The sequence below is a fragment of the Penicillium atrosanguineum genome (assembly GCF_028827265.1).
Source record: "Penicillium atrosanguineum strain IBT 20685 chromosome Unknown utg000005l_segment0_segment0, whole genome shotgun sequence".
Lineage (NCBI taxonomy): Eukaryota > Fungi > Ascomycota > Eurotiomycetes > Eurotiales > Aspergillaceae > Penicillium > Penicillium atrosanguineum.
In genome coordinates, this window is record NW_026623137.1 from 1,073,077 (window position 1) to 1,086,459 (window position 13,383).

The 13,383-nt window shown below is 51.8% G+C and overlaps 3 protein-coding genes across 3 annotated transcripts; 2 read left to right on the top strand and 1 right to left on the bottom strand.

Annotated features, from left to right (window-relative positions):
* Positions 1-3,940: 3,940 nt before the first annotated feature.
* Positions 3,941-7,723, top strand: N7443_006653 (putative cell division control protein Cdc25; the record flags this gene model as incomplete). Its single annotated transcript, XM_056886709.1, has 2 exons — positions 3,941-7,298; positions 7,386-7,723. 2 exons carry the CDS (start codon positions 3,941-3,943, stop codon positions 7,721-7,723), a joined length of 3,696 nt encoding a protein of 1,231 aa, XP_056740358.1.
* Positions 7,724-9,151: 1,428 nt separating this feature from the next.
* Positions 9,152-10,203, bottom strand: N7443_006654 (Mov34/MPN/PAD-1 family protein; the record flags this gene model as incomplete). Its single annotated transcript, XM_056886710.1, has 2 exons — positions 9,152-10,128; positions 10,179-10,203. 2 exons carry the CDS (start codon positions 10,201-10,203, stop codon positions 9,152-9,154), a joined length of 1,002 nt encoding a protein of 333 aa, XP_056740359.1.
* A 500-nt stretch (positions 10,204-10,703) lies between these two features.
* Positions 10,704-13,220, top strand: N7443_006655 (putative microtubule associated protein (Ase1); the record flags this gene model as incomplete). The annotated part of the gene is made up of 4 exons (XM_056886711.1): positions 10,704-10,820; positions 10,879-10,931; positions 10,996-11,210; positions 11,263-13,220. The coding sequence occupies 4 exons, from the start codon at positions 10,704-10,706 to the stop codon at positions 13,218-13,220; spliced, it is 2,343 nt and encodes a 780-aa protein (XP_056740360.1).
* Between the last annotated feature and the right edge of the window lie 163 nt (positions 13,221-13,383).

Here is a 13,383-nt window from a genome sequence, read left to right on the forward strand (position 1 = left end):
CCTTCGATCGTGCCGGGGAAGTATACCCGGCCCATGGTTCACTCCCGCGATCCCAGATCTTGGTTCGCGTTCACGTTCAACTCTGATATCCGGGCCGCGGAAGGATGCGTGCCCTGCCTTTGAGACACCAATCGGCAATGCTGCCTGCGCACGGTACACGTCCGTGGCATTACTGTAGACCTAACCCACCCCCCTGAACCGGTTACAGAATGACCAGGGCCGATGCAGGGGGGTGCTTTTACAGTACGTCGGGAATTAATAATGTAGACCGGGGAGTTCTTGCAATTTCAATAATTGGACACAACTAAAGCAGAGTTTCATGCCCCGCGCGGATGTGCTTCCGCGGAATTTTCTCGAAGGGGTGGAACACCTGGAGTAGGGGAGCCTGGAACGGACAACCCGGCTACCTTTCGCCCACCAAGGTTCAACGTCTGACACCGAGTGTGTAGAGCAACGAGCACTAGGCTCAGGACGGTTTAATGGATTGCTCACGGTGGGGAGCGAAGCAGGCTAGAAAACGAAAAGGAGGGGGGCTGGGCTTCCAGCTGCTAAGATAGCTATGAAACCCAAACGAAGGGAAGGAAAAAAAGGGGGGAGTCGATGATCAGCATCGCGGCCCCGGCGCTCTGGACACAGGGGCACGCTGAGGCTCTCGATTGGATAAGCGCTGTACCCGGCAGGATGAGTCCCCGCTGCTGGAAAACCGTCCGGTTGGGTGATGTCGCCCACTGGGGGTTCCTGCGATGCCCGCGATTTCCACCTGCAAGGAACAGGCTGCAGCGAGTGGCAAATTTGACCTCAGTCTGGGAGCTCGTGTGGACTTGTAGGTTTTAGTTGTCTAGCTGGTGATGACGTTTTTTGCTGATGTGATAGCCTTGGGACAACTACTCCATACTGTGTAGATAGTCGAGCTTCTTATCTTTGTGTTTATTGGAACCCGCAGTTGTCTATCTTCCAATCTGTTCGAACCAACTAATCGTTTGAAGGTCTTTCTTATCGTTGTATCTTTCAGGCTCTGTTGCATGTACCCGAAGTTGATGTCAACGTGAATTGGGCTCACCTCGAAGCAATCATTGATTGCAAGACATACAACTATTTGTTTCAGTTGCTTTCATTATCGTCTCTGAATTTGGATCTATGTTATCTGAAATAATGACTCTTTGAGGCGTGAAGCTAGGGCAGTATTTCCGGTGTTCGTCCATATCTATATCCAAGTCGTAGCTCAATATATATCTGCAACGTGCACCTCAAGTCCACCAATTTTTGGAATCGTAATTTCCAAAACGAACGGCGCCTGATACATTCCCAAAATAATGAAACAGTAACGACTCCTGTAATCAAAATTCAACCAACTTTCATGCCCAATGTATCGAAGTCGCTTACTTGATCGCACAATGCTGTCGCTATACATCGTCATCGGATAAGCGCATGTAGCAAATAAACCCACCACCCCACCAATTATCGCAAAAGCAAACCGCCCTGACCAACAATAAGCCCTAATCACTCAATAACCCACCCACTCGAGAATCAACATGACGTGTCAACGGTCTGAATATTCAGGGAGCCTCACTTTTGAGCTCGAATCATGACTCGTGACTCACTTCCTATTGCCCTAAGATGGATCTGATGACTTGAACCATGGTTCCATGAACATACCAAACCACCCGCGACGAATAACTATCACCCCCAAACTATGCTCCTACCTCTCCCTGGGTTGCTTTTCACATGGCCGAATGATGTTCTTGACCCCGCAGAGGCGATCTTCAGAGATCTACAGGAACCATCGCCCGTACCAAAAAGTCAAGTCTGCGTTTTGATACTAGACTTGGAAACAATGGATGATCGTCGACGGACTCCTCCGATGGGTCTTGCTTGGCTGTTTTCTGCAGCCTGACATACCAGGACGCGAATTTGGGAAATTAAAACGGTGTTGGGGGGGGGGGGTGGTAGCAATGGCCCAGTGGAGTGGATTGTCAATGGTTTTGCATATATTGGGAGGGGCCACATAGCATCTGGATAGAGTGAAAAAAGGATTCTTCAATGTTCCGATTACGTGAGCATGGTCTACACTACGGAGTAAAGTTTCGAGAACGAGGACCCCTGAAGGTTGGAGGCGTTGGAGACTAGTCAAAGTAGAGTTCATGAATGGTAAAACGTGGGAATGGTTCCGAGACGAACTCAATTCCTGGACTGCTTTGCTGATGCCCGGCAAACAAATTGCCGACTCGATAGTATGAGATCCAGGAGGTTATTGGTGTTAACTTACCGTGACGGAGTCTGGTATTTCATTTCTCCATACAGGTCCGGGTCCACGTGTGAGGAGATAGCTGTCATACTGTAGTCGTCTCGTTTCCAATTGCGTAAATCATGCCCAAATCGCACGACCAAGGCACCCTATCAGCGCAGCTGGGCATCATGATCGACCGGTAGCGTCGTGAGGTCCTGGACATGACTCAATTACTACGTACGTAACATCCTCCATCTATTGGGACAAGGATGTCGAACACGAGCCCTGGTTTTCCCTACATTATTGTCCGGAAACTGGACAGCGAGGTCTAAATAGTGTCCATGCTCAGGACCAGGATCACGTCCAGCGGCGACCGATTCCACTCCGCCAATGCGCCGCGCGGTTTTTAATTTGTTTCGATGCAGCCACCGCGGAGGAACAGCACGATCCAAGTTGACTCCGATGAACCCTGTTTCAACATGGACACTATGCAAGCCACCTGGAAGCTAACAACGGTATTCGACCTTCTAGAATGGTTCTGGAGCCGGCTTGCATGTGGTCGGTGGCTCGTGCGTGATGGAAAACCCGACGACTTTTGAACCAAACACGAGGGTCATGAAATCATATTACCCGATCAACCTGCAGAGAGTGATACGTGAAGTTCTCGTCCGGTTTAGTTGGATATTGTCCCAGACAGAGAACGTAGCTGCACCCTGTACAGCTCCCGAGGCTCGTCCATAGCGGTGCCTTTCTACCCCTGACCATTTTGGCTTTTTGATAACTCCAATCCCTCGCCGAATGACGGCTAGGATGCCCGGGAACCAGGGACCCAAGAGAAGAGAGAGACATACACGTAAAACACTCTGAGAGAGCATGGTCATTGGATCTTTCAAAGTGGAAGATGTAGACAAACGTGTACACGGAGTTCCCACTTAGGTGTCAAATCAGCGTGGGCCGCGGCCGATCCACATGCGCGCACTTTTCACGAAACGAAATCCCGCGTAACACTCGTGGAAACTGGGAAGTCCTAGTTCTCCGATTGAAAATGGATCCCATATCTGTTTTTATTTTTATTTTTTTCCTGCGCCCATGTTAGACTCAGCGCGGAGATGTGACGGTAACGGGGCAGTCGTCACACGGGGGGAATGTCAGACTTGACCACGCAGTAATCCACCCGGGGCTTGCAGCGTGAACGTGCCACGGTCGATCCTATTACATCGATATCGGATCGATGGGGTGCTTAAACGATAGTGGTACGGAATAGGTATTCACCTAGATACTCCACGGTCCGTGTAAAAGGGAATTATGAATACTACAGGAGCCGCCAAAGGGTGGACCGAGAAGGGAAGGTGTCAGCCTCTGTAATTTTATGCGATACCGCTGTACCTATTAATACCTTTTAGATTACAGTTATTACACTGCGATTACTCCGTACACTGAAGCTCTCAGTAGGCGCCTCATCCGTCCCGCCTCCCTGATCCTCTCTTCCCCTTCTACTGAGAGAAACAGAGACCCTATCGACTATGCTATCCTATTAATCTGATCGATTTCCCCGTGGCTGTTCTACCTCTTTGCGACTGAAATTACCCCCCCCGGGAAAGTGGGTTGCAAAATTACCCACCCGCCCCTCTCTCCAACCGTCGAATTCCCAAGCCATGAGCTGGGCACTGTGAAAGGCCCAACGCTAGACCGAGTGTCTCTTTGTGACACTTCATGTACGAAATCCGCGCTCCAGATCTGGCCGATACAGGATCTGCGCTGGCCAGTAAAGCTGGGACTTTTGCGACCGCTTTCGAGTACACCGACCGGCCAACCACCCCCACCGCAACTCGACGAGCCCGGGGACACAGCGATTCGCAGGACCCCGACCACTGGACTCCCTCTCCCCTAAAGAAAATGGCCTCCGGCTATGCCGTCAGTCCGGAACCCCCGGCGCTGTTCGTGCGGGCCATGTACGACTATGACGCCGACGACCACACTAGCCTGAGCTTCCGCCGCGGCGACATTATCCAGGTCCTCAACCAGTTGGAAACTGGGTGGTGGGACGGCGTTATTGACAACACTCGCGGTTGGTTTCCTAGTAACTACTGCCAGATGATCTCCGAGGCCGACGACTTTGGCGAAGACTTGATACACAGCCATGAAGATGCCGACCTCAGCGCAGAGTCGGGACTCGAGGATGATTACGGCAATGGACACGATGAAGATGACGAGCTGGACTCGGAGGGCAACCCGCGCGACTCGATGCCTATCCTACCTATCGAGGGCATTCCTGCGCCCAAGGAGCAGGAAGAAGCGGCGTTTTGGATCCCGCAGGCAACCCCCGATGGTCGTCTGTTCTATTTTAATACTTTGACTGGATACTCGACCATGGAGTTGCCATTTGAGAACCCAGCTACGAGTGAGACTGGACCGCGAGACCGCAACAATTTCTTCGTCCCTGATCAAACTCGCCCACCTCCTGAATTGATGGCGCGGGGCTTCGAGCGGGACGAGGATGATTACGATGGTTCTGCGTCAGAGGCAGAGGGAGAGTCCCTCATGCTGGCCTCGCAAGATTCGAACTCTCGTCGTCGGCAGTCTTTTATGGATGGATTGTCTCCTGCCACGTCGATGGATTCATTGTATCCCCCTGGACCGAAAGAATTCAAACACTCATCGATGAGCAAAAGCCCTCAACCGTCATTCAGCGCAAGCAGTGCGAACACGTCCGTCGCCGAAATCATTCCTTCCAGACCATCCATTTCCTCCAATACCCCCTCACACTTCGTGGACGATGGCTTTACGCCGCCTGTCACATGGGCCCAGCTCGTCGAAAACATGCGATTTGCGGTCGAAGCCTATCGCCAGACCCTCCTTGCAGGAGAACGCTCCGAGTACGTCAGAAAGGCCGAGGATATCTCCGATCATCTGCGCATGCTTCTGGCTGCAGGGTCTGATACCACCGACAATCACTCAGGGAACCCGTCTATCATTTCCACCAACAAGGCGCTCTATCCTTATTTCCGGGACATGATGTCGAAGTTTTCCAAGTTGGTGCTTTCGTCGCATATTGCAACTGCGGATTGGCCGGGTTCCGATTCGGTCAACAAATGTCTGCAGGAGGCCGATGGGGTCATGCAAGGAGTATATGGCTATGTTGACGTCGCTCGTCACCAGCGAGGCGAGCAAATTCACCGTATTGTTCCAGGTTTCGTCGGAGGGAGCTCCTGCGGTGGAAGCTGGCAGAACAACGGTGTCTCATTGAACTCATCGGGCCCGACATCGTTCCTCGTTCCCGAAGGTGGTGATGCACATGCTGAGCCATCGGTCTCTCTCGACACGGCCCTACTCGACCACATTGATATTCTTCGGAGATCTTTCGTGGGTAGTATTCGCCGGTTGGAAGAGCAGTTGAATTCAGACCGAAAGATCATCACTTTTGCTGAACATGAAGAACTGTCAGATGCCGTCTCAGCTGCTGCGATCAAGGTTGTAGAGCAGTTCCGCCCGTGGATTGCAACGATTGAGTCTATCAACCTTGTTCCGCTCGGAACTAGCTTCCAGAATCCGCAATTAGTAGATTTCAGTTTGCAAAAGCAACGCGTCTATGATGGCATCGGTGACTTCATTCTGAGCTGCCAAGCAGTCTCGGCTCCTCTCGCTGACGAGTGGGCAGAGCTGCGAGGCGATTCTCTTGATGATCGAATTACGGCCGTGCGAATGGTGGCCAAACAACTGGAGAACTTTGTTTCACAGATTGGCTTCTCGCTATCATTACTTCTCGAGCAAATCCCCGAAGAGCCCATCTCTATCCTTAGAAGCGAGAGTCGCTTGGATGAGGAGGATGAGTCGCAGAAGAGTACTCATAGCCGTGGAGACTCCCAAGCTAAGATTGCCAATGAGTCCATTGGTATTCCGTCTTCTTATTCACTCGGCAAGGGAGGTAACAAGGTCCGACGCAACATGGACAAGGCCCAAAGATTCTTCGGCCAGGCACCTCCCACAACTGTGACTCGTGAGCCGCCGATGCAAGAGCCAGTAAGAGAGCCCGAAGAAACTCCATGGTTCTTGAAGATGGACCATGAAGGCGAGGTGTTCTATGACAACAAGACAGACACGCCGATTTTGAAGTGCGGTACTCTAGCTGGATTGGTTGAGCACCTTACCCGTCACGATAAGCTTGATGCTTCGTTCAACAACACCTTCCTCCTCACCTACCGCTCCTTCACCACTGCATCTGAACTGTTTGAGATGCTCGTGCAACGCTTCAACATCCAGCCTCCATTTGGTCTGAATTCCGATGACATGCAAATGTGGATCGATCGCAAACAGAAGCCGATTCGATTCCGTGTGGTCAACATTCTCAAGAGTTGGTTTGACCATTTCTGGATGGAGCCCTATGATGAAGTGAACATGGATCTTTTGCGCCGTGTCCATGCCTTCACCAAGGATTCCATCGCTACCACCAAGACACCGGGTGTTCCAACACTGCTTGCTGTTATTGATCAGCGTCTACGTGGCCAGGATATCACTGCTAAGCGTCTTGTGCCAACACAGAGCACCCCTGCTCCACCACCCATCATCCCGAAGAACATGAAGAAGCTCAAGTTCCTCGACATTGATCCTACAGAGTTCGCCCGACAGTTGACTATCATCGAGTCGCGCCTTTACTCCAAAATCCGACCTACAGAGTGTTTGAACAAGACATGGCAGAAAAAGGTTGGCCCTGATGAGCCAGAGCCGGCTGCCAACGTCAAGGCATTGATTTTACACTCGAACCAGCTGACCAACTGGGTCGCTGAAATGATCTTGACACAGAATGATGTCAAGAAGCGCGTGGTTGTGATCAAGCACTTTGTCAACGTCGCTGAGAAATGTCGCACTCTCAACAATTACTCTACCCTGACTTCCATCATCTCAGCTCTTGGAACTGCACCCATTCATCGGCTGGGCCGAACTTGGGGCCAGGTCAGTGGTCGCACCTCTGCTATTTTGGAGCAGATGCGTCGACTCATGGCTAGCACCAAGAACTTTGGCGAGTACCGTGAGACTCTACACCTTGCGAACCCTCCTTGTATCCCATTCTTTGGTATGATATGCGATTACCCCTAGTGCCCTGGCAATTTGGAGCCTTTCTCTCTTTCGCTCATGTTCTCCTTACTTACATCATCTTCAGGTGTCTATCTCACGGATTTGACCTTCATCGAGGATGGCATTCCCTCCCTCACCCCTTCCGAGTTGATTAACTTCAACAAGCGGGCCAAGACTGCCGAAGTCATTCGCGACATTCAGCAGTATCAGAATGTGCCCTACCTCCTCCAACCGGTCGGCGAACTCCAAGACTATATCCTTAGTAACCTCCAAGCCGCGGGCGATGTTCACGACATGTATGATCGAAGTCTCGAGATCGAGCCCCGGGAGCGCGAGGATGAAAAGATTGCAAGGTATGCAGCTGAATCTTCCGGGAACAAGGGTTCCATGTTCTTTGCAAGCACCGTCGCGATTCTGCGATGATCTCCTGTTTTCTCACTCTCATTGGGCACGGTGTCTGGCACAATCTCGGCGATACCCGAATTTGATCTCTTATTTCCAATCATTTGAGGCGAACATGGCCATGCGTTTTGAAACCTGTTTTGGGCGAATCGACTAACCACTTTTGATTGCACCCCGTAGATTGCTCTCAGAGTCCGGTTTCCTGTAGTTGTGGCGGTGACATCCCTGTCCAAGCTGCATCTGCAGGCGATCGTGGCCAACCGATCTTGTGAACGATACTGCCTCATGCTCCAATCAAGCATTGTGGATGTGCCACCCACACGGTGGCCTCACCATTCCAGGCTAGAGTGCGAATGTCCCGCGCCGGATCTCCGGACTATGCGACCGTGCCGATATTGTCTCCACATATCAGCCACTGATTCGCCTTGGATATATTCGACCATCGGTTCTTGCCGTGTCCACGAGACATGCCACATGCAGATCACCCTCTAATTTATTTGGCGCCGTGATTTTAACCGCCCTGGACCAATACCCATCCTCGAACCCGGTGCAGCCGCCCATGCACATGCACATATACGTTCGTTCATGCGATACCTCACTTCTTTTCGCTACACTTATTCTCCGACATAGAATTTTGGACATCATTTCCTTCCTTTCTGCATGTCAACCCGACTGACATATGCACACCCTACACATGTACTCCACTGTCGCATATACCAGTCTCCTCGGTGTATATCCCCCACTGTTGACACATCTTTTTCATTGTTCGATTTTGTTCCTATCTTTTCTTGGAGCGAGGTGAAGGTGGGCCTTCAGGGTTAATGTCTGCACGCCATCCTCTATAATGATATGTTATGACCTGAAAGCCACGTTGATGTCAGATGGACTTTTTTTTGACTTCTCGAGAGTACCAGTATTGCTGGTTGACTCGGATCGCGCTTCTCTGTATCTATTGTTTCACCAACCATTTGGTCGATACCCTGCCTGTGTTTGGCTTCGGGTCAATAGAAGGCGACTTCTTGAATTCTTGTATCTTGTATCTTGTATCTTGGATTTCAAGCCTTGCTTCTGCTGGCTTCATTAGCTGCGAGCGACTGATCAGGAGGACCAAAATGATCATGGCGTACAGCCCTACAGCATGTGAGTTTTGGGCAGTCACTTTTAGGTCAGTGTATACGTTTTTGTGTGGTTTCATACAGGAAAAAAAGGTTATTTGGCATAAGTAGGCTTATCTTATTTAAGATCTCGTTCATCACATGCAGAGTTACAGTTCTATGACCATAATACATCGGCCTGTTCCCCGTGAACCCGAGGACAGCAAATACAGGGAAGTAGCAATGTCAGAAGCACGAGAAATGGACCCGCCAGGCGCCGAAGACACCGAACCAAATGTAAATTGACATGCGTAACAGTCGTAGCGATATTGATGTTATGAAGACCTGTTGTGACTTAGGATGATGGAGTGGACCGATCCCCGATACCTTGGAAGAGTTTCATCTTCACTTCGGATGCGAGAAGACCCTTGACTTCTTCTGAGACGATACGCTGGCCACCACGGACAACTTTATCTAGCTGTTGATCCTTGACTGCGGCGGATCCGCCGCCAGGGTTGTTGGTCTCGAGTGCTCGCGATGCCTTGCGCACTTTCTGGCTTAGATCCATCATCTGTTTGCTGCCATAGTCGCGGGAAGTGAATAGTGGACTCTGGCTGAGCGTAGCAACCCAGTACTTGTTCCAGAGAAGTGACAAAAGCTCAGAGTCGAGAGTACTCTTGAAATGTGTCGTCTCGAGCGAGTAATATTGATTAGCATGCGCACCGAAGTCCTCCGCCTTGCCTAGCGGAATAGTCTGATACTCATCATCTTCATGAGCCTCTTTCCGCGGGGTGTAATTCTCAGGGAAAGTTCTGAAAGCACCAATCTCAACCTTCCCAGCAGAGATCGTGCGCTCTGGATCAATGACAACAGCCACGAAGGGCCCTGTCATCTGCTGCGTTTGTTGAGTCGCAACATCAATGCCAGACAGCCAACATCCATATCCCGGATGGCTGTGATACCATCCAACAGCATTATCCTTCCGCCCCGCATCCCGGCATGACTGAAGATACGAAACCATGTACTCGTTCGCCTCGTCCTGAGCGTTGACCCGCGTTTCTGTGCCTTCAACCGGTAGTCGGAATGCATCTGTCACGACAAATGTGTTCGGCAGGATGTATCCTTGCATCAGGCCCATCACCTCAAGGGACCCGCCCGAGCGAGCATGCATCACCATTTTCAATAGTGCCGAGGCGGAGATGCGTACGGATTTAAAATAGTACGGGTCCGAGGCCCAGGGTCGATCGGCGTTCAGAGTCTTTTGAGCTTCTTCGTCATATTGGTAGAGTGCATCACGTTGCGGGTCAAACACGCTGATTGCGTTCTCGAGCTCTGCAATTGCTTGTTAGTCCAGCTCCCGTCATCGGGTGAGGGTCACGAACCCCAGGACTGCTGAGCAGCCTGCATTGTTGCGGGGTAGATGTGTCGTGAGGTGATTGAATTTTATGTGGATAGAGTAAGTGAGGAGATAGGAGAGGAATAAAAATGGTGATAGAGCAGCTTGGAGGGGAAATCAAGTAGCTTCTCGATGCAGTGATGAGCGTGGAGAAAAGCGGTGGGGTCGATATTGGCAGAAACAAGGGGCGGTGTGGTGATGACTCAGCGGTTGCCCATGACGACGATCTGGGCCAAACAACGGAGCCTGTGAGATGAACCTGTTATCACCTGGCCCTGTTTCTGACCCTTACCCCCCTCATAAACATACCTCCTCCCCATTTTCAATGTTTCGCCACTGACAACGTCCGAATCCACCTTCTTTTCTTTATTTTGTTCCGTGTGTCGGGATTCCCACAAGTTGGGCGCTTTGTTTTAGATACCTTCGGCGTCGCTGTCGCACTGTCGTTGGTGTACACTACATTCTTTGATTGCCAGTTGAGCCTCGCTGTCCACCAGCATCATATCTGGAAATGGCTGTCGACACGAGCTACCTGACCAGTCAGGTCAACAACATAGTGGAGCAACTCCATGGCATCTTTGATGAGATTGGAGTACCCGCCCGCGAGCGCGACTCCCGCGAAGCAGAGGTATGTTGAATGCGACAAATCCATTGATCAATGACGTCCATACTAATCGGCCGCTTAGCTCTTCAGCGCTCTGTCAGAGACTTTGAACAATCATCTCAAGCTCGTTGACGAGTAAGTTGGCAATGTAAACAAAGCACACCCGGCGCATCTCAATGCTGATAATCTACTTCCACAGAGAAAAAGAAGAAATGACACAAGAGGCTCAACGCCTGATTACGACTATTCAACAAATGGAGGCGTCACTGGGCGACGAAAGGGCCAATGGCCAATACGAGCTCAACCGCGCCGACCTCAAGGTGACCTACCCCCTCAACCGCTGTATCGCCTTTCTGCGCGAGAAGAACGATGCGATGAGCCGTCTTCACCGTGAGCGCTTCGAACAAGTCAAGAGTGAGTGCGCCAATTCTTGTATCCATCGGATAGACCCGCTGACCGCATACAGAACTTGTCGATGCTCTCGAGTCCTACTCATCACACCTCGAAGCTTCGTTCCTCACCATAGAACTGCCTCCCACTGCCCCGGGATCGACCATTCCTCCCAGCTTCGACCTCTCCCCCGACTATGTCACTGCTCTTGATTCCGAATTCAGCAGGGTCTACGAAGAGTACCACCGCCGCATTTCATTCGTCCAGACCACTTCCGAGGAGATCATCAAGATGTGGGCTGAGCTTGGAACTCCGCAGGTGCAAACAGACTCCAATATTGTTCAAAACTATCGTGAATCTCCGGAGCAGCTTGGTCTCCACGAAGCCGACCTTGCCAACCTGATGGCCAAGCGTGAGAAGTTGGTGGAGGAGAAGAAGGGACGTGAGCGCAAGATCAAGGAACTCCGCGCCAATATCGAGAGCCTCTGGGAGCGCTTCGGTGTCGAAGAGGCTGATCGAAAGGCCTTCCTTGCAGCCAACCGTGGCTGCGGTATGCGCACTATTAACGAATTTGAGGAGGAGCTCGCTCGTCTCAACGAATTAAAGAGACAGAATATGCACTTGTTTGTCGAAGATGCTCGCTGCCGTCTGCAGGAGCTTTGGGACATTCTCTTCTTTTCCGAGGAAGAAATGCTTGACTTCACACCTGCTTTCTCAGATGTGTGCAGTGACGCGCTGCTTGAGGCCCATGAGGCTGAGATCTCGCGCTTGGAAACCCTCAAAGAGCAGCGCGCCCCTACCTTGGAAATGATTGAGAAGCACCGCGGTCTGCTGGCGGACCGTGAGGCTCTGTCCTCTTCTAGCCAGGATGCCTCCCGTCTTATGGGCCGTGGCAACAAGGGTGAGAAGCGCGACCCCGGTAAGCTTCTCAGAGAGGAGAAGATGCGGAAGCGCATCGCTAGAGAGCTGCCCAAGGTTGAAGTTGAGCTCCGCAAGGAGTTAGAGCACTGGGAAGACGAGTTCGGTCGACCTTTCCTCGTCCACGGTGAACGCTATCTCGACAACTTGACTCCCACGACCGCCAGACCTCCACCTCGATCCAAGACTCCCTCTGCGCCTCCCTCTACCTCTAAGATCGGCTCCATCCGCCATCAGCCTCCGTCTCGTCCCGGCAGCTCGATGCAAGGCCCTCGCCCTGGTAGCTCTATGCGTGGACCTCCTCCCCCTCGCTCTGCGACTAAAACTCCCACGGGACCTGGTGCAGCGAAGCACAACACTATCGGATACGGTGCTAGCAGATCTGGAGCGACGTCGCCCTCCAAACTCCCAGCTCGTGCTCCATTGAGCAACTTGCCTCAGGGGGGTAACTCACCTGAGCGTCGCACTGGACCTGGATCCTACTCATCCAGTACTATAAATGGAAAGATGGCCCCGCCTCGTGGACCTCCCCCACGAATGCGCGCCTTGACTGTTGAGTCCAAGGAGCGCAACAGCCACCTGACGGAGCCGCCGCGTTGCAACAGTGCTATGTCGTCCGCGTTTGTGCGCCCAGTAAGCCCCGAGGATATCTACGATGACCGCCAACGATCGTTTATGAGTGCCTCTGTCATGGGCCACTCACGGCCAAATAAGCTTTCCTCTCACTCCTCGCATTCTTCCATGTCCTCCCTCAACTCGTCACTCAACTCCTCGATGCAGGGATACCCACGACTGAATCCTTATCTTAACTCAGCACCACCTCCCCCAGCCCTCCGTCAAACTTCCAGCTCCACTACCACAACCACCGTGTCCGGATCTGAGAACTGGGAGACCTTCGACGATGCATCTGAGGATGAGCATGATGCTAGCGATATCTACTACTCCAAGCTGCGGGCCGCACAAGGCAAGCGCTTTGCCCCTGACGATAGCATGGATATGACCGGCAAGAAGTCCAAGGGCATCCGAAGCGTCAGCCCAGATGGTCCTCACCCCGGCCAGGTCCTCCGAGTCGCAGGTAGCGACAACGAGTGGACTGACGACTATGAAACCTATTAATCGCCTCTCAAAAGCGCCTCCAATTCCTCATCTACCCTTAGCACCCGGCGCTTATTACATATTCACTTCATGCTTTTTCGTTAATTGGCGCATCGAGCTGTGGTTCCGCAGTCGCTTGGCTTTCTGACGATGCCATGATCCCGACTAAGGCGATCATGGTTCA